The sequence below is a fragment of the Mandrillus leucophaeus genome, unplaced genomic scaffold, assembly GCF_000951045.1.
Source record: "Mandrillus leucophaeus isolate KB7577 unplaced genomic scaffold, Mleu.le_1.0 Scaffold124, whole genome shotgun sequence".
Lineage (NCBI taxonomy): Eukaryota > Metazoa > Chordata > Mammalia > Primates > Cercopithecidae > Mandrillus > Mandrillus leucophaeus.
The window spans coordinates 4,705,370-4,733,303 of record NW_012100765.1 but is presented as its reverse complement, the minus strand read 5'-3'; the positions used below and the strand labels follow the sequence as shown (position 1 = coordinate 4,733,303).

Sequence of the window (27,934 nt, the reverse complement as noted above, 5' to 3'; positions counted from 1 at the left end):
TCTTGTATTTATTAAGTGTTCACAGTAACTGCACTCTTTAGGTATAGTCCAATAAATTATAGGAGAAAAAATTCTGCCATAGTTTCTAATCAAAATCTCCAATTGCATGATTCCAAGATAAAAATGAACCTTAATTTAAAGCATTAAAGACTCTGAGCTAAGAACCCCCAGCTCAGAAAAGACATTCCTTTCAAAAAAAACGAGCATAACCTCTTACCTACTTAAAATTAATTCTAAATAGAAGTCAGTGCCTTCACCTCTCTAGAAATGAGAGTATATGCTTCAAAATAATAATTTGAAAATAAAATAAGTGATACCAGTAATTTGGGTTGTCAAGTTGAATAAATAAATTATTACTGGGCCAACCTGGAACCAAAATTATCAATCATTCAAAATAATTCATAGTCTGTTCTAGGAAACATCTTAATCTTTGCTTACAGAAAACTCGCTACTCAGTAACATCTTTCTTCAGTAACTAAGAAGCTCAGAGGCACTCAGTTTCCACTGTCAAAGATACCCATTTAAATGGCTTAATATCCAAACATATCCTGACAAATTATTCAGATCTTACTTTTCAACTGTGAGAGCAAACGGAAAGTTTGGCAAATTGGTACTGCGTTTTAAATTTAATCATGAAATCAATTCCTGGGAATTGCAAATAATGTCTTAGAAGTCAGTTGAGGACCAGATTTGGCCACTGAATGCTCTGTGACGCTCCTGCTGAAAGACAAGAACAGAACACACACATTCAAGCAGAAAGTGTGCCGGCCACAGTCATGGGACTCACACCCAGGGAAACCTGTCCTTAATTTATCCCATCGTGTGTAGATTTGGCAAGGATCTCCAGATATCATTTACATACCATATGCCCTGAATTACCTAGGCACAATGGTTGTAGATAAATATGTTTCGGGTCTGACTGTTTGCTTCCTTTTATAAGTTTTGCAGCTTTCATTTCATTTTTCACATTGCTAAATAATTTAATGTAATAGTGCGTGTTGTAAAAGAATGTTTTGCTAAATCAATAAATAGTTCTTTGTGCCCTGTGGTAAGAAAATAAATGCTCCTGAGGTAGGTGACCAGGAGATATTATTTCTCCTATGAAAGAATCAAAGAGGGGAAATCAGCTGTTTATGCTTTCAACTCATTTTAACCTTTGTCTTTTTACTAGGCATATGAATGCAGGCATTCAAAAATAAAGAAGACAGAAATCATACATTGTGACTTCTGTGAAACATACAGAACTGGTCAGCAAGTTTTCATGTCTAAAAAAGACCCCTGAAAATCTATTCTTGGTCATTCCTGTATTTGTTCTTCTTACAGTTTACAGACATTATAATTACTCTATGCCTTAGTTTCCCTCTCTTCCCAACAATGGTATTAATAAAAAATATAGTCACATTTGTGTAGATTTTCAAATGACACTTAGATTAATAAAAATGTATACTTAAACTAAAAAGATCAAAAGCCTAAAAAAAGGCTTGGAGCAGAACTACATACATATTTTTTGTTGTGTACTATAAATTTGACTATATAAACTTCCAATTAAAAATGACATTCACACCATCATTTTTGATAGAATTTTGCACAGTAGGAATACTCATTAATGCAGGGTAATACAGTGTGATAAGCAGCTTAGACATCAAAATAGTAAAAAGGAAAAAAAAAGCCAATTGGTCTACTTTTTACATGAGTAAGATAAAACTTAAAATATTAAATCCCCGAAGAAATTTAAGAAAACATATTGGCATTTTAAAATTATGTCAAATCAAGAGCATCTATTCTCTTGTCAGTTTCAACTTCAGAGATCTCAGTTCTAATAAAAAAATCACATTTCCATCCTATGTTTGATCATGATACATTAAATGCACTTCAATATTCAAAATGAAATTAAATACAATTTAAATATTTTTACCTATCCTACAATTATCCTCCTAAATAGAGTATATGTTTGTGTATACACTTTTTTTTACTACTTATATGAAGTATCTGAAATATTTCAATTTTCTTCAGCATTGGTAAAAGAAAGGCAAAAGCCCATCAGCTACAAAGCATGTGCACATGGGTCATTTTATGATCTTTAACTAGAAAATACAAAATGATCATATAATTATCTGTTGTATGTTAAAATAAATGGCAAATGAGGTGTGTCCATATACTAGAAGAGAAATAAATAAAAGGCAATCGAGTAATTTCGGAATATTATCAAACAATTTTGCTTTCTTTAGGGGGCAAGAAAAAGAAAGCTACCATTTGAAGGCCAGCAATGAAAGGGTTAACAGACATATGCTGTATAATTAGGAGATGCATTAATGATTATGAATAGTAAATGATTTGGTGCAAAGAAAAAAATTTTAGTCAAAGGGACATGTACCTATCTTACATGTTTATTAGTAACTGTATATAACTGGAAAATTCTGCTATTAAGAATCTTGCATTATTGGTGTAAATACTTCCAAGGGTACATCAAATTGTAATCTTTCATACGACATCCATCAAACCAGGCTGGAGATTTTGACAAACATTAAACACAGTAAGGAGGCAATTATGTATGCATGATTTAATCTGCAACTAATTAATATGCAAATTTATTCATATGTTAGTTACTAAATTAAAAATGCAAAGAAGCCCTTATGGTGATTCTCGAAATTTTGCACAAACAGAACATTTAAAATGTAAGAAAAATGAAGTTTTTTAGAAAACTATAACACACTTTTAGTGTCTCCAGAACCTGTTGCATTAAGAAGACTCAAAAATATGTGTTTAAATACTAGATAATAATTTAAAAGGTGTGCTAATTTTATGTGAGAATGTGGGAACAGAAAGGTTAATCAGAATTCTCTCGAACTCTTAGGAGATACACTCTAATTACCAGACAAATGGTATTCTATTTCTAAGCTTCCTTCCCTGCTTTTGGGCTGTGTCAGAAGTTGGTCATTTTACTGATATCTTACATAAATGGTTAGGAGTTTTGAGGGGAATAAATAGTATTTGAAAGCAACCAGATATAATGAAAATTTAGGGTAACTCTGAGACCATTTGGTGTTCACTAAACATACAATTCGCTCAAGATGGCAACTCGCTCTTTTCGCCTTTGGGGAACAGCTCTTTGCAAACACAGAAATGGTAGGAAAATCTTGAGAGAGGCTAGAAATTCTACCAAACTCTCTTCCAAATGAATCTTCAAAGAAAATAATGTGGCTAACCAAAAAGCAACAACCTCCCAAAAAAGCAGAAGGTAATTTTATCTGAATTCAATCTGGCTATTTTAGTCCTACATTTTCCAGACAGTCCAAAATTGATTTGAATCTTTTATGTGAGATGAGGGGTGTGGAGTGGTGATAATTTAAAAATATCTTTGGGTGTCTGTATACAAGGGAGTATCCATTCAAGTGCACTATATATTATTCTTTGGTATTATTGCCTTATGCAAGAACCTGATTCCTGTGTGACTGCCTACTGATCAGCAGTGAGATTCTGTATGGATCACCTCTCATCTGATTACCTTTTTCATCCAACGTCCGATGGCCATGTACATATGCACAAAGCTCCTGGAGCTGGCTCTTGGAACAGCTGTACTGGCCTCATGAAATCAACACAAGTCAACTGTATGAGGAAGGACAATAACAGCATCTACGGCTCTTCCTAGGGCACTGAACTCTCACCCATGTTAAAAAAAAAAAATCACCATCGGTCTCGCTGCTGCCAAGTGACACACAAAAAGGAAGTTAACCATTGGCTGTGACTTGCATTCACAGTCTGACTCTGATTTCCCTGCTTCCCTTAGCCCATTCTGATGCCAAGCGGACTACAGCTTGCCCATTTCATTTCGATCACGGCAGCCAAAAAAAGCACTGCCCCACCGTGCGACGACAAGCAGTCTGTTTTGATATTAGTACCTCAGTATGTGATATAAGAGAGTCAGATGTCCTCAAACTACGTGCCCTCCCCCGAGGGACTCTGTCCTGGCCCTCCTTGGCCAGAGAGATGGCAAGTGTGCCACAAATCCTTAGCTTTGAAAGCACAGAGGACGGACAGGCACTATCCTCAGGCTCAGACAGAAATGGCCATGAGTGCCTCTTCTTCCGGGGAGAGGATTCAGGCCCTCCAATTCCACACTCCAGTCTAACTGGAAATATTAACTCAGATTCTATTCACTCCCTGCCAGCATACAGAGCACAAACTGAATTACATAAGAAAGAGAGTCATTTTCTTATATAATTAAATTGTAGTAAATGCTAGTTAAGTAAACATCAGGTTTCCTTCTTTTACTTTCATGAAAGACAGGGGAATATATGGGGTTCCCGAAAATTGATTTTTTCATTGATTCTTAAGGAGGAAGATGAGAGTGAAGTATTCTCCTCCACAAAACAAATTCTGATTTATTTGCTAAATGTACGGAATCTGACTCTAACCTGGTTTAACCTCTGAATGTGCCTTGTAATGTTCTAGTTCTCTCCAGCACTAATAGATCATGCTTTTTATAATTTCAACGAGGCATCGTCAGGCGAGGACTGCAACTGCTGGGCATTTCAAAAGTCTGAGAGTACCCCAGGCATCTTTAATTTTTACAGGTGACTCAATTTTTGTTGTGACCAGAACTGAACATAAAGCTTTTAAAAGCTTAAATGTACACATTTATGCATTCATTACACAGTGTTAAATCTAATTTGTTCTTTTTACTGTCACAGGAAGCACATGTTTAAAGCAATCTGTTTCCTCATGTGAATGCTTTCCTGTCTGTTTTAAAAAAATTGCGACACACTTTACCCTGAGTAACCAAGAGGTGATCATAAATATCCCTAAATAGCATTAAACAGATATGAAAGACATTAACACTTTCAGAATGCCAAAGTAGTATTAAAAAAAAATTCTAACAGATGCTCCTAGGTCAAAAAGTGAAATGTGTGTTTCCTGAAAAAACACTCTCATCAGAATCATAAATGAACTGTGAGTGGAGAAGTGAGGTGTTGCTGAACAAACCAGGATCCTTTTGGTGAGGAACACGGCAATCCACTGCCAACGTGTACTTGCCATAAAAAGCCAAATTGAAATGGAAGTTTGATGAAAACCAATATCCTTTGTAATCCACAAGGTGGCAATGACTACAAATGAGGGGTGGCTAAATCGGATCTATCTGCTTTCCAGAGAAAGACTATCTGTGAACTGAAGCATCAGTCCCTGTTCGGGGTGGGGGTGGTGGGGTAACCGGAAGAAGCTCAGGGCTCACCAGCCAACACGGACCTTTCCCGAGGAATCTAACTCGATGCCTGGTTTTTCTGCAAATTAAAATTGGCTGGGAAAAGACATTCATTGTGGAATGTGGAGACCATGCTTCCGCTCACACCTCCCCTCCCTACTTTCAGCAGATGTTTTTTTCTTTAAATGCAAGAAGAGTTAACTAAATCAGCCTTTATTAAAAAAAAAAAAAAAGTTTTAAGTTTCTCATAGCCGATGATCAAAAATACCTTTTCTTTTGTGAATTCAACAGGGGCACTGAGAAAAGATACATTATAATGTGTCAAAGGCTAGAATCCAGCCATTCTTTGGCTTTACCTTAAAACATCTGTACAAATATTCCTGCTTAATGTTAGAAATCTACCTAAGCAGTCCTAAACAAACTGAACTCTGTTTACTTTATGAGATAAATAGATTGCCATACAGGTCTTCCTAGTCCACACGTCTTCATCTTGCCAGGCAAAGTTAATACCTTAGGCCTAACCTTCAGTTTTGTGGGGGAAACTATAGCCAGCCCCACCAAGAGGCCATGCATCACTCAGGCAGACCCGTTCCCGGCCTATTATAGAATACCACTGACACAAAACAAAAGAAAGCATGTATCTCGTTATCACTTAGAGGCAAGGCTGATTTAGGCATAAACAAATTATTGGCCAAGGGAACCACATTATAAGCAGCTCCAGGCATCGTAGCTGATGTACCAGTTCAAAAGAGAAAAGATAGAGAAAATATTTCCAACATAAACTTTGCAGAGCACCATGTCTAATGATTAAAAGGGCTGACTACATGTCTTGGTTTGATAGAGATGAGTTTGCAGAGCCTATGCAACACAGGGAGACCCTGTCTCTACCAAAAAAAAAAAATAAATTAGCCGGTGTGGTGGTGTGAACCTGTGTACCAGCTACTCAGGAGCCTGAGGTGGGAGGACCGCTTGAGCCTGGGAGTTTGAGGCTGCAGTGAACTATGCACCACTTCCAGCCTGGGTGACAGAGCAAGACCTCATCGCAAAAAAAACAAAAAAGCAATATTATATAATTTCAGAAAAAGCAAGTGACCTCTGTTAGGTAAAATTATAATTATTTTGCACATAGTTGAAACCCTGGTCTTAGTTTCTATTCTACTGGTAACTACTCCTAAGTAGGCTGCCATGTTAGATTTGTTTCTCAAATGCCAAAAGAAAGGTAGTTACCTTGTTACTGATAACAGCATAACAGTGCTTTTTATTATGTGTAACAATAGAATGTAACATTCAAGGATATTACATAAATGCATTAAAACCCCAATGAGTACTTATTTTACAAATAACTGTGTAGCTAGGAAGTGACACAGCCCCCTAAAAACCCAGTTGATCAGATTTCATACTCTAACCACTACATTATACTGTCTTTGTTTACACAAATGCTATCCTGGACTGCCTGGCATACTGATTTGCTTGGGCAGAAGTTATAGGATATAACTATGTAGAGATACTGATGATTATTCTACAGTGAAATGAAACTTCTTAATATTAATGTATTGTAGATAGTCAATACTTGCTAAGTTAACGACGACCTTGCTGAAGAGAGCTTTTTGGTCTACAGAGTGTCTGAAACGCTATAAGGCAGCATAGACAGCATTATGGTTAAGAACACTGAAACTTTAGAGACAGACTGCCTAGGTCTCACTCCCAGCTCTGCCACTTACTATGTGTGACCGCAGACATGTTTCTTCACCTCTCTGGGTCTCATTTTTAAGTCTCTTGAATAAACAGTAGTACCCATCTCATAGGATTTTTATAGGAATAAATGACTTAATAGATGCAAATGATTTAATAGTATACCACTCAGAACATGGAGTAAGTACATGGAGTAACTACTCTGGCATGGAATAAGTACTTTGATAAAGGTTTATTATTAGTATATTGACACCATCATAATAAATGCAGACACTATTTATACCTGTTTTGTAGACAGAGAAACAGGTTTGTGAGCTAACCAAGGCCACTGAGTAAGTAGAAGCTGTCAGACATTAAATTAGAAAGGTCTTTTTATGTCTAGTGCAGTGTTTTTTCTAACCTACTACACCACTTTTACTACTATAATCATTCACTGGAAACATACTTCAGGGTAATACACAAAAGTAAAGCAGTGTGTCTGGCTTCTATAGGACAAACAAGATGTATCTAAAACATGTCCCTCACCCACTTCAAGTTGGTGACAAGCAAGTGAGTAAAGGCAATCAGCTTAAGGGACAAAAGTCCATGTGTTATACTGTGTGGGTTATTTTATTTTTCAAATGCATGACTTTCTTAAAAGGCTACACGGTACACCCTTTAAAATGCTAAGGTTATTCCTACAAATTGTGATGCAAGTGACACAAGACTGCAAATTTCATTAAACGTGAAGAATCTTAGTTGTAAAGCTCCACGATTTGAATAAGAATACACAGAAGAAAAAGACATGTTCCATGTTACATGGTGTGTCTAGTTTTTAGCTGCAATGAAAAATACGCTTTGAATAAGTATAAATGGAGAAAGGAATGAATGAATTAATGAACCTGCTTTTTTCCCCTTCTACCTGGGCACTCCCAGCTTGTTACTGTTGGGTTTCACTTATATCAACACCGGGTGAAGTTACTGATATATTTACTATAGGGAAAATGAAAGAGCATTTATTTGTAAAATAATTACTGACTATAGTTTGAATTTTGTAATCCCAACTATATCTGTTCATAATAAATATGTTTAATTCCGTTTTCTTTGCCGTTATCAATTAAGCCACAGATTATATGTGCCAATGTCTTATATATCTCTAAAAATAAAATTCATATTAACACACTATATGAGGGAACCTAAGGTTCTTGCAATGCAATTTCACTCCTGAATCATATGCCTGAGTATTAAATGGCAGAATTTCGAATTTATTTTATACAACAATACTTTCAAATAGTACAGTAGATACAGAAAAGTGCTTTTCTACTTGACCAAATGGTTAAAAAATTTAAACTAACTCAACAAGTCTAAATCATCAGGCCATAAACATTCTCCTAATAAATCTCAGCTTTAGCAGTAATACAAAATGACCTAAACACTGCTGCCTCCTTAGACAATTGTTTTTCTCATCCTTTAATGTCTTGAGTTATTAAACTTTCTTAAGCTAGAGCCCCAGTTTTTATACTCCACTTACTATTGAATTATTTTGTACTTCAAGTTCGTTTCATAGAAAGCAAGCCAAAAAATATTATTGTACCATGTGAATATACCTGAGCACCTGTGAAACAACCCAATTCTCCAAACAGGGTTACTGAAAAACATTAATGCTAAGAATCTGCCACCTACTTGAAACTGCTTTCTCACAGCAGCTAATGATATAATGATATACTGTGCCAATCGGTAGAATGAAAGCCATTACAATATTATTATAAGCAGAATTCAGGAGGCATATTTAGAATGATATGGGCTGTGGAGGGAGGAGGCTCCTGTAGACAGTTAGGTATTCTTTCTCAGATGTCATCAAAATAATTGTTCCAAAGTAGCATTTTCCTAAAATCCCTAATGGTAACAGCAAGCGGTAACTGACTTTTTGTATGTGTGTGTGAGGAATGATACCAGTTTTCATGATTAAATGTACTTGCAAAGGTCATTTTTATGAGAAAATGTAAGTCTTTCTAATATGGCTCCATGTTTCACAAAGGAAATGCCCTTTAATCACTGCTAACATATGGCAATACACTGAGAAATTTTCTTTACAGTTTGCTGTGAAGAGAGCTTCACTACGGAATGTTCCTATTTCCTGCTCTATGGAATAATCAAAATAAATTTAGTGAAATTTAACACACACACAGTTCCTCTTCTTATTACTCTGGAAGTAAGCACTTATATATCAAGTTTCATCCCTAGTGGCTTATTTATGATTAATTCCTCAGATGACAAAGTCAGACAACAGTGGGTGTCACTAAATCACATAAGTAGAATTCTTAAAATGTTCCTTCCAAAATATAACTTGAGCATTCTTTCAGAAGTGAAATCTATCCATCTCACCAAATCATAAAGCATCTTTATTTTCAACCCTGAAATTTTACAAAATGCAGAAACTTCTGCACTACCTTAACTTCTCTGAAGAGGGAGTATATGTTCAAGTAAAGCATCAGACTCCTCAAATAGCCTTACACCTATGCAGCAGCTGCAACTTAAAAAAGAATGACTCACGTGCTGCTGTTTTCAGATAAAAAAATAATTAAGTATTTAAAACCACAAGTTTTGCATCACATTTTATAAAAGCTCCTATTCCTTTAAAAGAAGCACATTCATACACATGGGTGCACACACACACGTGCACACACACATCCTGGTATAGTCGAAATTGATCAAGGCTGAAAATCCTGTGCTATTGCTTTGAGATCCAATTTTATGTTCAGTTTAATAATTCAGTGCAATTTATGTAAAAAATCAAACAAAAGCCAAGACAAAGCAGGTGTCTGTCAACAGCCTGATCAAGTATGGATTTTGCCTTAAGAAAATACAACTTTGCCAATTCTCAAAGAGACTCCTTATTCTTTTAGGATAACTGCCACATCTTCTAAGAGAATCTTATTCAGCCCTCCAATTCCTGGTTCATTACTTTCAATGAAAACCTTTAGAATTATTCGAAACCAATAAAACATAGAAAATGCATAAATTGTCAGTGATCTGGAAAAAAGGAGAACATTTTGCTATGTAGCAAATAAAACTTTCAATCAATTAAATTTTACAAGTTAAAAAATGGTATTCAACCAAATTATCAAGGCATTTATCTATATTATTTCGTAAATATAAATTCAAAGTTAAGCTGGATACTACAGAAAAAGGTTTTATTTTCAAAATACATGCAAGCCCTGTTATAACTCTGTCTGGGTAAAGCAGCCCTGCAGTGGTTTCCTACATTTCTCAGTAATTTAAACCACTCTCAAGTCCAAAACTTCACACCAAAATATACTCTTCAGTGAAAATGATAAAGTTCAAAATAGCAGTTCCCAGAAATGTATTTCTCTTTTCTCAACAAGTCCAGTTTTACACTAAATACTATTATTCCAGCTGCTAACATCGTAATGAAAGTCCTGATAAATCTTAGCATGCAAAATAGTATTCTGAATACTTGATTAAAAATAAAAACTCATTGGGGAGTAGGAAGATACATCAGGCACCACTCCTCAGAAGAGCTCACTGAGTAGAAAAATGAGGCACTGATGGCCAGGAAGGCCTCTTTCTTGTGGAAGGAATGAACTGGTGGTGTTTCGTTTGAGTGTTTGGGGCATATAACGTTTTAGTTTGTAAAGATAAAACAGGAATAGCTCAAAAATACACAAACCTTTCATCCACAGTTAACTTTCGTGCTTGTCTTCTCCTTTATGTTTCTTCTCTCTTTTATCTAAAATATGCACACCACAAGCCTTCTTTTTTAAAGGGCACAGGATTGGGCTTCAAGGCAGAGAAGAGGAGGACAGTGGATGAAGGAGCTCATTATTCCAAAATTCCAAACAGAAATTCAGAAATCCTTGAGCAAACTTCTGGGATATTAGAATGCCTAATGGCATATACGTTGAGTATTTGCAAGCGTCTTGTGTGCTTTCTAAAAAATTTTTAATGGAATAAGAGCCTCTAATGAAAATAAATAAAAATATTTTCCTATATTTTTTCATATACCAGCAATTCATAAAAATCACAACCTCAATGTGCAATAGAGAAGATTGGTTTTCACGAAAAAAACAAAACAAAACAAAACAAAAAACGCACATGCTGAACTAGAAGTCTTTAGCAAATTCAGCATTAACTGCACACACACAAAAACTTTCTTTGTCATGAATATTTTCTCAGCTTTCACTGTTGCCCATTGTCATGTTATACATGCCGTGTAAATTGTGTGAACAGTTTTGTCCTATTTGAGATGACTTAATTGTGCCACTCTTAACCTCCTTCTTGCCTAAACATTAATTAATAAGCACAATTTTAATATCCAAACCTTATATTCCAATATCTTTAATTAGAAAATGGGTACACTAAGTTTAAAAGTGAATACTAAGAGCTATCTTAATATTTTAAACACTTGCAGTTATACTTCTTCACAAAGTATCTATCTGCAGGGATGAACCTTGAAGAGCTTCCTCTTTTTACATCTTATCACGCAATCAGCTACTTCTAGACTTTCCTAAAAAGGATAGAGCCCAGATGGCTGATATTTAGTTCCCTTGTGATGGATATTGTATTTCAATAAAACTTTCATATTAAAGAAAATTGTATTATTACTTGTTAAAATTTGTTGACATGAAAAAGCATTGTTCTGATTTCCCTATGATCAGTTTCAAAAGTGATGTAGGAAATTATATATTTCTGAGTTCAGTACTGATTTTTAAAATCATACATAATTTCCAGCCCGCTAATAAGGAAAAAACAATTTACCAATATCTCTTTTAAATTGTTTGTGATTTCTTCAAGCACTTGGGAAAAAGGGGGTTTTCCCTAAATAGCTCAAGATATGGATTCAATATCATGTTTGAAATCTTCAAATATGAAAGTTTTTATATAACACAAAATATGTAGGGCATTTAAGGCCATTAGCATTACTCATTTTTCTTGATACCCCTAATAATCACTTCTGTAAAGGAAACTCTAATCCAGACTTAAATATTTCATTTTATTTAAGAATTCTTTCCTTATGAAAATTGGTGAACCTAGTATCTAATACACATTGTTTTTATTTTTCAAACCTACCTATTGATTAACTTATGTCACAAATATTCTTGAAGTGTCCAAATCTTATTTTAGAATCTTTATAATAGTAGAAATTGTTTATCTTAGCATCCATGTGTCCCAAATCATCTCTGACCACTTAAAGTTTTGCCAGGTCTTCCTAAGTTTTAAAACAAAAACATACACAAAACCCCTCTGTAATTTAACGTAGAAAAAAGACTTTACTGAAAAGTACAGTTTTAGGAAAGATCACCAGAGATGAGAGATCATAAACCATTTCTAAGGATAAAACATTCTGTTTTCAGAAAAATCTGATGTTCAAGAGATTCCAGCTGGGGTCATGGTGAGACCATCATTAAAGTTTCAAATCAGATTACAAGTAGAGACAAATTCCACCAAAGTTTGAAGTAGAAAGTTTGTAGTTGTTAACAGTTTCTGATAAAATGTATATAATTCTGAAATACTTCAAATTCTAAAATAGAGGTTTGACAGGTTTACATGTTGGTGGGCAGAATAAAGTTTCCAAAAGTAATGCCTTTGTTTTGTTTGTGTGTTTGATGAAAGTATCTTAAAACAGCACAATGTAAAATTTTTTGCTGCTTTCTAGATTTTAGTACTTTCATGTTAATTTCTTTCAAGAATCATGAATCCTTTTTTCCCAAAACTTTAATTTACTATAGTCCTTTTTTCTCTGTATGAATTCATGATTCAATGTGTATGATTATTAGGCTATATAAAACAAATTTGTTGAAATGAGCAGTAAAGTTGCAAAATATTGAGTTTAAGATGAAATATGGTTTGAAACGGAAAACCAAAATGTAGAAATCTAGCAAAACAAGATGTTCTCATGTAGATTCAAGAGCTTAGACATGCAAAATAAATTCTGACATCAACAAAGACAACATTTTATTACTAAGGTCTTCGCAAAAAATGAGGGCTACGAGAAATTGGGACGTGACTAAAAAGAGCAACATACTAAAATATGAACCGAAAAGATAAAAATGTACTGCGGTAATAAGCAGAGCTCTCGTGGGCAATTAGATAGCTGTCTTTCACACAGGCTTTCCTTTAAAAAAAAAAAATCTCCCTAGCAAGTACTGGTCTATGTGCACTAGAGGGACAGTCTTCCCCCCTACACACTGTGCTTGTCCTGTAGACCCTGCCTTGTGGGTCTACTGTTATCCCACCATCGTGTCATCCTTCCACAGTGATGTAAAGTCTCTGGATGCAGCACACAGTACAAACACACATTCGTGGATCTTGCCAGATCCATGGCATGATGTCGGGCCAGGCCTATGTTTTCTCTCTCCCACAGATGCTGCAGTGTTTTCAAAACAGGGCCAGGCAATCCCCTCTCTCTCCTGATAGCCTGGGAGGAAGAGCCAGCCTAATGGGAACAGAAGTCCAGTCTCTGCACCACAGGCATGTCACAAATAATACCTGATGATGCAGTGTCACCGTTTAAGTTTTCTTCCTTTTATCATAAGGGAAAGAGAGGGCCCATTTCAAAATGGGGGGGAAAGTGAGTTGCCACAACAGATTGTGACAGATATATTACTATTTGTCATGGTAAATATGTATCAAAGAAAACATATAAGTGTCTTTATGTAGTCATAATCACTCCAAAGGAAATCTTTTATTATCTCTAATCTTTTAGTATCTGTTATACAAATACTCATACATACTGAAACAAATTTAAGAAGTATCTCTTATCAAATAGTCATAACTGTATTTGAGCTTTAAAAAAAAAGCATGGTAGAGGTCTAAAAATATAGAAATACAGATCTGCTGGGGGAAAGGTCTGACTGTGTCTACTGCAGACCTTTTTTGGAATCAAGTTAAAATAAATATTTTGTGTGGTGGTAAGCCATGTGGATCTTGCTGTAAGTAATAAGCAATAGATATTTACAACAAAGCTTACATAAACTAAGTTAAATTGCCATGAAAATAGAGCTGAGTTTTTTTAGGTAATGAGTAAATGGATGACTAAATTATAAAATTACCTAAACATGTTCTTCTTGCTCAAAAAATAGGGATAAAAATTTCATTTTTAATTGTATTTTCTTCCTCATATTTCAGAAAAAAAGGCTATTCATCAAAATGTTTCATAAGGACCATGAAAACATTTAGTCAAGATAAAACTCCTAAGAAGAGTAAATCCTAAACTGACCAATGAAAACCAAAAATTAAATGGAATAAAACTAAATTCCTAATTCCCAAGTTTTGTTTATTGGGAAAGAAAGGTAAAGCATTTTTATATTTCTGAATGTATCACAGCCTAGCAGCAACACCTAAATTGTCTTAACAGCAAAGAAAACACTGTACCAGTAAAATTTTCTAAAGGGGCCAGTTAGCTATAGGGAAATACTTAAACATTTACAACGAATTATGAAAACTGCTGTTGACAATGATTAAGCATATGCATGCCATCCGATGCCACACCAATGCACTCCTTAGAAACTGTCTAGATTTCTACCTAATCTTAGCACTGGATAAAACAAGTTAATTTTAATACGAGGCATAAAGAGGGTAGGATAGCTTTAAGTTTTTTATGGCTTTTATAGGATAGTTATTCTATTGTTTCAGAACATTCAAAGGTCCACTAAATGCATTTAATATTGTCCATATTAAGTTCAGGCATGTTTAAAATGTAAACAGCTGTTAGGACTATATCATTTGAAGTTGTCATAAAACCTATTAAAAGCTAAAGTTTCATCAACATTAAATCCACCCCTGACTTCAAGCTTAAAATATGCGATAAAATCCTTTGGGCATATCAGTCAATTGCAATACAACATAGAAATTCAAAGAATAAACAACTGAGTACAATTTTAAGTGATGTATTGATAGTTGAAAGTGACTACTTTATACACCATTGGCAATCTTATTTACACAATATTTTTCTATATTTATGAATAATTTTGTGATGCTTCTTCAACATCACCAACTCTATGATAATCAGCACACAAAATTTACTCTTTTTCCTGATAAGACTTATTCTGATACATTCATTTAATAATTGTTCGGATGAGCTGAACTGAAATCAAGTCAAATACACAGGTGTTTGGGTTAATCTAATCTTAGCACATTTGCAAAACCTATTATTCTTCTAATACATCAAAAAGGAAATGAAACTAATATGCAAGCATTGATTGGTAATATACTTTAAGAAATCTAAATATGATTTTATATTAAAGTATAAAAACATAATAAAGTTCATTAGCATTCTTTTCAAAGAATACTAGTACTCTACAGAATTAAATCAAAACTTTATATAACAGGAAGGAAGAATGAAAAAAAGAGGAAGGATAAAGAAACAGAGAAAGAAGAGAGGAAACTATGTTTTCATTTTATGTAAGGAGAAAATTACCAGAAATGGACTAGTCCTAAACAAAATTAAATACAATTCTCTAGGAATGTAAGAATTCAAAATATGATATCATGTATTAAGTTGTGATTACAACCAGCTTTTGCTGTGCTGGGGACCTGAGGGCGGGTGGGGGATATTAGCAACTTCTGCATAGAGCTCCAGCTATTAAAAAGACCCAGAATGCTCTTGGTTACAGCTGACTTCTAGTTGTCACCTGGTAGTAAAGACACAAATGGCTACTGATGCAGCTACCTTTGCAGCCTTTATTCAGCAACCTCTCCAGAAAATAGAGACATTCTTCCTGCACTCTGGGCTGAAACCCATGTAAATTTTTCCTAAATCCTCTCCACAAATCTCCTTTCGCATGCAAATCCATAAATCATCATAATACTGACAAAGAATTTAACCAACACATGAAACTAATACTCATTCTCTTGAAAGCCCTGTACAGGTAAAACTCCTCAAACTTCAGGCACCTTTTCAAGGCTCTCTTTAGAGCTTAACCTGCTGAATATCAACATAACCACCCAGTCTTCCAGGAGGAGAAATTAATCACTCCAATGTGGGTCAGGTGGCTGGATGTGCAGGTCATTTCTACCTCATCCACCTTCTAGATAAACATGCTGCTCTGGGCGCATGGAAACTCATTTACTTCTATCTCCTTCCCATCGATACAAAACAGAACAAAGTAAGCAATATACAAAGCAGAAACAAGCAGTACTTACTGAAGATGGCAAACCTGGAGGAACTTTTCGAACTTTCTTTGTCTGTACCTCTGAAAGAAAATGAAGATGCTGTCAGCTCCCAAATGCCCATTTTCCTAACTAAGATAGATTAAACCACAAAGACTTCTAGATGATACCACATTTCCTTAAATCATTACCTTAGCAAACTGTAGTTACCATGATCACATCTGATACTAGCAGAAATCAAATGCTGCCTTGTTCTTAAAAATGAAGACATTTAACTTTTTGCTACTTTGATCTTTTAAAAGCTTCCTTATGGGTGCAGCCAAGAGAAAACTAGAAATAAGCAGACACCAAAAAAGTTCTGCTACCATAAGTTGTTAACATACCTACTCAGTGTACTGGGGTGAAGTCTCCAGGATGACAACTGAGCCAAATTTTATGGTTTTTTGGGGGTGCGAGGTAGGATGAGGGGGCGATATTTTAAAGAAAGAAAGAAAAAAAGAAAAAGGCATAATCATCCCTCAGGCATTCAAACAAAGGAATACCTTACCCATGGCACTACTGTGAAGAGGCCTCCTTCGGGGATTATTGCTAGAATACTGATAGTACTGGGAACCAGGTTTGGTGGGCGAAAGGGTTCCTGGGTTGCCCATATCCATGTCACCTCCAAGGAGACTCTGCTAAAAGGTTAAAAAGGGAAAACAAACATATAAGGTTAATTTTTTACTTTCACCACCTCCCAACTGATTGTTAGCACTTAAACCAATGCAATAAAGCAAATGGCATCTGCTAAGCTGAGACAGTTAAAACAAAACAAAAACTCAAAAGAAAGGCAGTCTAAGAAGCTATCACAAAGTTTGTGAATTTTTAATTCTTTACTTTTAGAAGGAAAGTAGATGATTCCCTTTAAACAATATTTTTTTAAGTTTTTTAAGATGACTCACGTTTTAATTTCACAAAACAAATGGCATTTATATAAGACTAATGTTTCCTTTCTCTAGACTTAGGCTCTTATCTGGGAACTATTCATCCCCTTCCTTAACAAGAAGAATCTCATTTTGTGAACGCACACAACTTCCCCTGGCTGCACGCACTGGGAGTGAGTGTAGCCTATGAACTCGACTGAGAACCCTGCCTCTCTGTACTGCATATCATGATTCTCCACGAACTGTCATAGCACCCACAGAAGAGAAAATGCCAACTGAAACAAGAGGAAATTCAAATCCTCACACTAACTCTCAAAATTACAGAAATAGCAGATATTCCACGCTAACAGCCACAAAGGACTTCAGAATGCTCTCTTGAGGTCTATCGGAAGCTAAGACACATCCCACAGATTGAACATTTACCTGAACACTAGAAAACTTCCACAATAACCTATCAGTGTGACAATCATTAAACTTTTAAAAATGATGACATCAGAAAGATTATATATAATATTACATTTTCTAAAAACTACATAGAAACTTACCCATAATACATAAATCGTCTGATTATACTCTGCATTGAGCACATTGTTCTTTTAATTATTCTGATATGCAATAAAACAAGAGTAGATAGTACCATTTATATTAAGAACAAATTTACTGTTTAATAAAGAAATTTTAAAATTAAGTACTAAAAATCTAACTTTATCGTTACTTGTAATCAACTTTTACTGACTGAACTAATTACTGTCCTTGATAAAGTACAGAATGTGTTTTCCCTAATCTAAATTCTAATCACCATGTCACTCACAACAGACTTAGGGATGCTTCACTAACACACTATTCACATGCAAAATACTCTAAATAGGCCAATTATGACTCTGCCCCTGTTCCCTGGTTAACCCGCTGAGAACTGAAAAATTTCACAAGGCAGTCACCAACTAAAACAAAGCGTCCTTGTTTTAAATTAAGACAGTCTTTTTGATTCCTAAATAGCTCAACAAAGTGGCATGTCTTCTAGTGAAAGCAGTTGGTCAAATATGACCCATAAGCTGGAAAATCAAAAATTCAAACCTCCCCTTTCCACTGCCATATAGCTAAATATCATAAAGAGAGCCTCTCTATTCCAAGGGGTTTTTCTGAGTGTTGGATGAGTCATATATAAAGGACTAATCAGCTGCTGACAAGCTCGCCTTTACTGATTCCAGCTCAAGACTTTTTCAAGAGATATGTAATAAACATTACTTCAAAATACAACTTCAAGGATGAGATTTCAGATTGAAAGCACATTTTGAGTAATAAACTCATTGCTAGTATCTTAATGTTTACCACATAAATACCTGATAAAACCAGATTTATCAGATAAAAATCTGACATCTATATGCTCAGCTATTGCCTCTTTTGAACCTAAGAGACATATTAAAACACTACACAATGCAAACCAAAACATAAGGCTTATTATAGTAAAGTTTTGTATAAATCAGAAATCTAGTAACAAATAATTCATCATTTAGGAGTGGCATTCAAAAATGTTTGAATTTCAACATAAATTTCACTCTTGGCATTTCTTATTAACAAAGAAAGTTATAGTGAAGTCTGTGTCCAAGTTTTCTTCGAAATTTCCATCAATAAAGCTGTGAATGATTTGAAATTACAACCTCCTTACAGTTTGGTAAATCCACGAATGAGTCTTCATTTCATTGGAAAGGAGTTTGAAAATAACTTCATATTCTAGACACAAATCATCCCTATTTCTTCATTTTCCTTTTTCTAGAAGTATATAAAATATTCAGAAAAGGGCTGAGCAAATACGTTGAAATGCTTGCTTGTGTTTTTAAATGAGTTTAACCACTGGTTAATTCTTCTTGGTCCTGGTGGCAAAGGTTTTCACTCTCAAGAAATTAAATGCATTCAAGGGGTCAATCTAAAAACACACACTTGCTACACTGTCTTTTAGCAGCATTCACAATAGAGCTGTGAAAAATATAAAATGATAACTACAAAACAGCTACAGGCTGTGGTTGACCTTACTGTTGTTAATTTAAAAGAAAATAATTTCATGGGCTAGTCATAATAAATCACACATCTAACTCTTATATATGCAGGCGCAAGGACTATGTGCAGTAACATAGTACTAGGACCAGATAGCACTTACAAACCTTTAGTGGTTCCTGTTAATCTTTATTTTTTTCACAAAGCACATTCCTGTTTCTTTCTCCTTAGACCTGTTTGTTCCTATTTCTTTCTCCCTTGGACAATAGAATCATTCTTCTAAAGCAACAAAATAAACATTTCCTCACATTTAAGGGGGCCCTAAACACCTCCTTAGGGAAAATGAAGATAAAAATATATGTGTTCTTATTATAGAGTATACTTATAAAGTGAACAATGACCATTTACTATTGTTTGGCCTTTACGTCACATACTTAACTCTCTGTAGCGATGAGAAAGATAAATTTTCCACTGGCTGAAAAATCTGAGTTTACGAATTTTAAAAAGTGAACAGCGTGTGATTTAAATTAAATTTTGCACAAAATGGATAAGGTATTCATTTATATTATGAATTTACCTGCATATATGTGTGTGTGTGTATATATATATTATATATATATCTAAAGACAAGTTTATGCTTGATAAAAGTTAAGCTTGAAAACTACGTATGCTTTCAAATGGGCAAATTCATCCTAGCCTTAAACAGGATTATAATGGTTTTAGGTTTTTCACATTGTGCAAGCTCATGTTCTGCGGTTATGCTGGGTCCCAGTAATAGGCTGCCCGAATCTGCCAGGAAACACTGGAGGCAGATGTGGCATCTGGCAGAGCTAACCTGTAAATCTTAAACCCATAGTTTAGCATTTTACTTAACTGTCCACAGTGTGATGAGACAAGCCCTTCCCCTTACTCGCTCCTATTTTTTTTCCCAAAAGACTTACAATACCATAACCAACGAATAAAACACACCGACTTTGTCAACCAGGTTGCAATGTTTTGGGGTTCACCCTCTGTAGCCAATTCCCCTGCAAATGGCCATTCCTAACTTGGCCATTCAAATCCCCAAATACAGCACTCTCTAAGTGTCTTTTTCAATTAAAATTCGGTTGTTTGTTTTACATCAGATTTGTTTGTTTTACATCAGATATGGGTCTCAGAATGTCTTTCGAACACATTCTCAACTCTGCCCCCATTCCGTTTCGGGGGAGCTTCTTAACAACCTTGATCAACCACTGAACTCTGCTTATACAACCAAGAAAGCAAACCATGAATTAAACTTGAGTAACAGAAAAGCAGCATATATCTCAAATTAGATTTATAACTGAATGGTAATCAAAAATAGAACTCCCTGCTTGAAGCTTAAATTATCAACTTTTTTCTTGTTAAACTAAAATCATCTTGCTCTGAACTATTATTTCATTTCAGTCAGCACTTTAAATGTAATGGGTGGGTGGTACATTTCTAAAAGGGAAGATTATATTTACACTTAATTATAGATATGACTGAGATCACAGTACGATGAATACTGCTTTTTTGGCTTATAATTAATGCATCTAATAGGTGAATGACCTTGAATTTCAAAGTTGGAACGTGGGAGAGGGAAAAAAGAAGTAGGAGAAAGAAAATCTCTGGAGAAAAGCAAATGTGCCCCTGGTTTCTCAGGGCTTTCTCGATTCTGCGTCACTCCCATTACGTTGTGATCTGGTATCAGACACAACATCTTGGGGGGATGCTGCAGAACAGAGAAAAGCAGTCTCAGATGAAACCAGATTAAGCTCCTTTTCTGAACTATTGCCAAATGCTTGTGAGTCTAATTCATGTTTGGGTATTCTAGTACTCACACAGCTGCAATTCCATTCTTTCATCACAAACCTAAGTGATGTATAGTGGCTTTGTATGGTTAACTGACTCTATAAAGACAGGATTTTTAAAAATTTTAATACGGAAAAAAAATTCTGAACCACTGTAAAACTTATGAATGCAAAATACATGTGTAGGTATCTACCAGACTTTGTGGCGTTAAATGCAAAACACACATTCAGTGAAATTACAAATTAGATTTGTTTAAAATACCTTTTATCACAACTGAGGTCATTTCTACATAGTTAATTCTGCACAGAATCGGGTTTTCAAAGACACTGCTGAATAAGATTCCTAACAGCCATGGGGAAGTTTCTGTAAATCCCTGTCGAATAGTTGCTGCTGAATTTGCCATTCTGACCACAGAAGGGCCATTGCTGACTTACTACAGTAGCAGGAGGAGGGCGATAATTTTGCTGCTGTTGGCACATACTCTGCAACCTAGAATATATCTCGCACCAAAGGGCAATGAAGAACACAATATTTCCACCTGTCCACTTTTGAACTTCAAAGCTCAAAACTGAAGGTCAGTCTTTGGACAGTCTTCATTCCTGATTCCAAGAGTACACCTTTATAATTTATTTTCATTTCTGTCCTATGCTTGGTTTCAACAAAAGAGGACTTGGGCAACTTACAAAGAGTAAGATATCTTGCAAATCAGGAACCTAAAAGACGGCTGTGCTGTAGAGAAATGCAAATTATTGAAATTATTATTTAGCAAATATTTTAAAAGGCTTTTTGTCAAGTGTTTTTTATTTCTACATTAAACATGTAATGCACACTGTGTCTGCAACAAGTCAGAAGTAGAATTCAAATCTATTAAGGAAAGAGGGAGGACTTCAAGGTCACACCAATCTGGTTAAACCTTAGCTCAAAGAAATACAGACAATGCAGTTGGGGGTTAGTTATGCAACTGCTCTAAACCGTATTTTCTTTCTCTGTAAAAAGGGACTAATAAGAGCTCTATCATAGCGTTATCAGGAATAGATGAAACAACATATGTAAAACGTTCTGCAGAGCCAGAGTCCAGCACAGAGCTTACCTCTTTCTTATGTCCCACACAAAATAGTCCCATATTACAATCCACTGATTATTATTGAAAAGATGCATCAAAAGTTATGAGTGATCATTAGATTATCTATTTTCAGATTAAAAAAGTACAAGCTGTGATAATAATTTGGGAAAGTTACTATAAAAAGCTAAAAATGAGTTACATATGGGAGTCTACATAACAACGATGACAGCCTCATGGCCTAGAGCTACGCTGGCAACAAGAAATGACTAGGTTTTTTCCATATTTAATAAAGAAATCGCCCAACAATCTCCATAATTAAATTTAAGTGGCCATGTTCCTGAAACTGCCACAAGGATGAGTTCAGTGGCTCCTTTAATTTTGCTTTTGCACGCATGAGCAAATTGCTACTGTTAATTCAACTATAGGTATGATCAAAACTAGTTACAGTTAGCCAACTAGACATACAAAAATAAGAAATGCATTATATGGGATAGAATTTCATAAATCTTGTGATGTTACATTTGAACTCTTGCTAAAGTATTAGTCACTGATAAATAACCTCAACTATCTTTCAATTTTGTGTTTTGCCACTTACAAGGGCAATTATAGGCATTTAATGAACTTTTACGTGATACTTATCAAGTGCTGTTTTAAAAAAATGTATTTTACTTCTCCAAGAAATCACAAAAAAATAAAAATAAATGAACACACTCCATAGGTTTGGTTGGAAATGTACGTAATTCCCAAATAATTCAACTGCCTTACACAAAATTATTTATTTTAGTAGTGATTGTATTTCACCAAACATTCAAAAATTCAAATACATTGTCTTTCCTCATAAGGAAACACAACACCTTATATTTAAATGTTATAATGTGATGCAAAGGTTGCCATGGTAACTAGTACTTAATGTATAACAGAGTAATAGTCAAGTAAAGACTCATGCATTTTGGTATGGAAATTATAACTGCCCAAGGGTTGGCAAGATTTATGCATATACCTATTTGACTCTCATATTTTTTAAAAAAGAATAATTATTTATTGTATACACTAAAGCGAGGTGGTTTTCTGATGGTTTCTGAAAATCCATTCTGGAATCCCAGGTTATCTATTACATATTAAAAGGGGAATTATATTTGTTGGTGGGAAGGTAGAAATTTAGCAAAAAGGAAACATTGAGGCAATCAGTAACCTATAATAAAAAATGGATTTGAAGAAATCTTATGTAAGCAATACAAAATTTAAGATAACTATCTTCTTTGTCCGTTTAAGCTCCTTCTCAGTTCAGGAAGTTCATTTAATATATAATTCACTATGTAGTGAGTCGATATGCTATAATCACTACTTGCCTTAAAAATGTTTCCTTCAGCAATTCTGTGCCAAAGTAAAAATAGAACAATTTGAATACGACCTGTTAATATACTAAGGAATTAGCAACACTTTTGCTATAAATATAAACATGTAGCTATAATAAATGTGCTGAAAAATATATTTGGCCAGGTTGCTATTTTAGCAAAATAAAGGCATATCAAACTGTCACAAATCAGTCTTCATCATATTGGGTGGAAGTTCCATTTCAAGGTTGTTGTAAATATCTGCCCCTCTGAGCAATATGGCAGCCATTTTTATGTAATTGGCCTCCCTGGAGACAGGGACCAGGGTCATGTGGCCTACTCAGCACCCCACACAGAAGCTCAATTATAGCCTAATGCCCAACTCTGTAAGATATCACTAAAACAAAGTATCCCACTAACAATCTGCACTTGTAAATAAGGCGACACATCCATCACATGATGGGCGGAAACAGATTATCTGGAGAAGCAGTAAATGCTCAATGTAATCTTTAACTCATCCTGAAATTATTTAAGTCCTGACCTTCCTTCCAAAGCTATGCACAGCTTCAAGCCAGTCAGAACTTGATGAGCACTAACTTTTTACTTCCCAAGATTCTTTCTTGAATATCTGACCAAGAGTGTATGGCGTAAAGGTCAAACTAGTGGATATAGCAGCTAAAAGAGGAAATGACTTCTTCATGTTTTAACGTCCCACACCTGCCCCTGGCACAGAGACCTGCCAAGGCAAATGCTCACTAAATATTGAAGTAAATGCAGAACTAATGCTATTGATCAAATCGAGGGCTTAAATAACTACTGTGCTTCTGTTTTTTAGCATAAATCTTATCTTTGAGTCATTCCAACTACTACTGCTGCTAACAATAACCACCATACTATTAGCATAGGTAGTAATAGTAGTATGAGGAGGAGGATGGATGTGAATATAAGAAGAGTGGCAAGGATGGTAGGTGTAGTAGGAGCAGCAGCAGCTACAAGTCGCAGTGTCCACTAAGTGCCAGGCACAGGTGCAGATCCTTTACATGCTAACAAGGCAGATGACACAAACTCCAATGTACAGATAGGGACATTCAGAGTGGTTATGTGACCTGACAAATGTCATGTGGCTGGCAAGCAGTGGAGCCAAGCTGAGAATTCATTTAGGTTTGACTTCAAAGCCTATGCTAGTTCTCTGCTCCACACTCCCCGGCTATCTTCTGTGTACTTGGTTTTTCTCCCCCTCCCTCAACCATTAGAAGGCTCATTTTTAAGTCAAGAGCTTATCCTAAAGTTTACTCCATAGGAGCCCATCTAATTAAGTATGGTCAGACAAACCATGGTGTGAGTGCAACTTACCCCGTGGATAATCCTGGACAATCTGTCTAATCTTGGTGGGCAAAGTTCCTTGTCTGAGAAATGTTGTATAAGAATGCCTACCCATGATAAGAATTCAGTTAGATAATACAAAGTGCTTAGCAAAGTTCCTAGCACTTACTGAGGCTTAATTGTAAGGAGTATTTTTAAATATGTTGTATATTTAAAAATCTTACTATATACTAATACAGAATATGTTATAAATTTGGATGAAGTGATACGATGTATGATATATAAGTCATGCATAGAAAGACTATATAAGTTTCCAGTAGGCCCAAGACACGTGAGACTGTAAAACAGCATGCCCGCTTGGACAACCGAAATCTCAGTTCTTCAGTCTGATCTTCCTACTACCTCCGCCTTTGCTCTCCACAGCTGCCTGCCACTCATCTCCAATCTTGATCTCCACAATGGGGTCAATCATATTCTCTAAAAAGGTTCAAATTCTTTTTCTTTTTCTTTATTATTATTTCTTTTCCCCCTGTCTTCTTCCATTTCAGTCCTCTTCCTTCTAGACATTTCCTTTCACTTCATCTGAAAAATTCATCTGTTGTAACATTTATAGCATTGTGTGGAAAGTAACTCTTTTTTCTCCTTTCTAATCTGTGAGATCCTTAAGGGCAGAAAGTGAGGTCCAATCATCTTTGCATTCCTGGCATCCAACAGAACGGGCCCCAGTACACAGTATGCCCTCGGTACAGGCCAACTGGATAAGATAATTTATTAGCTATGGAAGATGCTTGCATGATTTCAACCATCACTAGTGTAAACATGCCTTCTCCATCTCTACCCCAGCAGACACGTAATTCCTCCATCTCTATATTCAGCCCTGTCCTCAGCGTTCCTCCTGTGCCTCTGGAGTGGTTTTTTTTTTTAAGAACATTACCTCGTGAATGCTTCATACAAGACGTAAAATTCGATCCTTAATATGCAAAAGGCTCAACGCATCTTTTCCACAAAACTTCTGCTGATTCCTAATTACACTCTCAGTCCTTTAAAGTACATTTGAAGAGTAAGAACTTGTAACGTCTGTGAGAAAATCAGTTGTTTTTCTAGACACATGATGGCTTACTTTTGTTCTTACCTATGACAGGTTTGGTTGAAAACGGTGAAATTTCTACAATACATAGGGCTATTAAATGGTTCATCATTCACCCAAAGGGCCCTGTTCTAAAAAGAATTTGGAACAGTTGGGATAATGCAGGCACTGCTCAGGAGAAACAGATTCAGTAGTGCCATATAATTCAGTAGAAGAAACACAGAAGGAGAGAGGACAAAGAAACAGCAAGAGAAGGGAATGGTTACTGTGGGAACACAGCATATGAAATAGGTTAGGAGAACTTAAAACGGCTGGCTAAAAAAATGACTCCCCTTAGTAGGTAGCAAGGAAGTCTTAACATGATATTGAGCACTTGGATTCTACCTTCTTAACTACTGACAATAGGCTTGGTCAGCTAGGGTCAAAGCCACAAAAATAGCCATCGGAGACTAGAGATAGAACTTAGATAACCAAGACAACAACTTAAGAATTGAATAAAAATTTCGGTGTGTTTCTTCATAGGAAGTGATATGGCCCAATTTTTCTTAGACTATGCATGCATCAATTTGTCTGAACTCTTCCGACAATGTCAACTTTTCCAGAATGGCACAATTAAATACCTAAAAACAATCTTCTAAGACTGAGGTCACAAAATATTTTTTTAAAGGACCAGATAGAAAATATTTTAGTCTTTGCTGGCTATATGGTCTCTGTTGCAAACTCCCAACTCTGCCATTGTCATACTAAATCAACCGTGCATAATATGTAAATAAACAGGTCAGACAGTGTTCCAGTAAAACTTTATTCATAAAAAGAGGCTGTTGGTTGGATTTAGCCTTAAGTCATAATTTGCTAACCGCCCTCCCCCTCTTTCTTTTTGAGAGAAGTCTTTCTGCTGCCAGGCTAGAGTGCAGTGGCGCGATCTTGGCTCACTGCAACCTCCGACTCCCAGGTTCAAGTGATTCTCCTGCCTCAGCTTCCTGAGTAGCCGGCACTACAGGTACACACCACCATGCCCAGTTAATTTTTGTATTTTAGTAGAGATGGGGTTTCACCATGTTGGCCAGGATGGTTTCAATCTCTTGACCTCGTGATCCACCTGTGTTGGCCTCCCAAAGTGCTGGGATTACAGGTGTGAGCCACCACACCTGGCCTGCTAACCCCTTTTCTAAAAGAAAGGTATAGGACATATTCTCAATGTTCAATTACACTGCTGGGGTAGAACTGTCATGAGATTTATGGATGCTATCTTCAGACTTCTCTCTCTCCATCATCCAGCCTCACCTAGAACACTGGTGCACTGTGGACAGAATTGCCCTCCTAAAATCCAGAGCTGCTCCTGTTCCTTCAAGCAGACAAAACTTCAGAGCTCGAAAATGCTGAGCCCCCAGCTCTACCCATGGCCAATCTAGTAGGAATCTACCTCCCAGCCCTCTCCTTCCTCTTTCACACATTTCTCCACTAAGATGCCCTGAACACCTACTTTGAGCCAGGCACTGTTCTAGGCACTGGGAAGACAGTCCTCATCTGTCTCTTCCCATCCCTGCAGCCTACCTATAGTCAGAGTCATATGGAATTGCTCACAGTTTCCTAATTACTCTCTAGCTCAGACAAACGTTTCTCTGCACTTTTACAAAGGCTAACCCCTCTTCCTGGAAGACCCTTTCTTCCCATTCCACAGCAGAGAAGCCACTTCCAAACAACCCTGAGGACTGGTCAGCTGTCATCTACTTGAGACTCCTTCCCCAACATAGCTGGGGAGGTCAGCTTCCCTACCCCGGGCTTCAGGCCACTCCCTTATCACAAGGCCTTGGCATTACAGGCAGATGTGGGAGGGAATGTCCTCATTGTGGAGTCTCAAGCACCAGCACACACATGCCACTCAGTAAATGGCAGCAATCATACAAATAACAGCAAATATCCATACAGTGCTTGGTATGTTTCAGGCTGTTGGCTATGCAACTTATTTAATACTAATAACCCCTCAAGGAGGGGATTCTACTAATACTGCTTTACAAATAAGGTGGCCTGAGGCAGAAATAAGTGAAGTATCCACCCAAGATTATTTGAAAAATATTTGAAGATGCATGAATAACCAAACTGTGTGAACTCCACTCATCTTTCTTACATCTTCTGGATTCACACTGTTCCTGGAAATCTCACATCTGAAATTTTCAGTAATCAACTCATGCTTATCCTGAAATCACATGTTTGGAGCCTCCCAACTGCCTTTTCCTGTCTTATCTCCAATGACTGCCAGTTTCAGAATTTTAGCTCTAGTTCAAAGAAAATGGCCAGGTATGGTGGTTCATGCCTGTAATCCCAGCATTTTCAGAGACCAAGGTGGGAGGATCACTTCAGCTCAAGAGTTCAGGAGTTGGAGGCTGCGGTGAGTTA

At 36.0% G+C, this 27,934-nt stretch overlaps 1 protein-coding gene across 10 annotated transcripts in view; it reads right to left on the bottom strand.

Annotated features, from left to right (window-relative positions):
• TCF4 (transcription factor 4) overlaps positions 1–27,934 on the bottom strand; it is a 479,608-nt gene that overhangs the window by 115,703 nt on the left and 335,971 nt on the right. For 7 of the 10 annotated variants that reach the window (XM_011971719.1, XM_011971721.1, XM_011971720.1 and 4 more), the window contains 2 exons: positions 16,551–16,680; positions 16,037–16,086 (listed from right to left, as the gene is read on the bottom strand). In XM_011971719.1, the coding sequence (XP_011827109.1) occupies positions 16,037–16,086; positions 16,551–16,680 (180 nt within the window). The remainder of the gene's footprint in view (positions 1–16,036; positions 16,087–16,550; positions 16,681–27,934) is intronic. The other 3 variants (XM_011971724.1, XM_011971725.1, XM_011971728.1) reach the window with 1 other exon arrangement.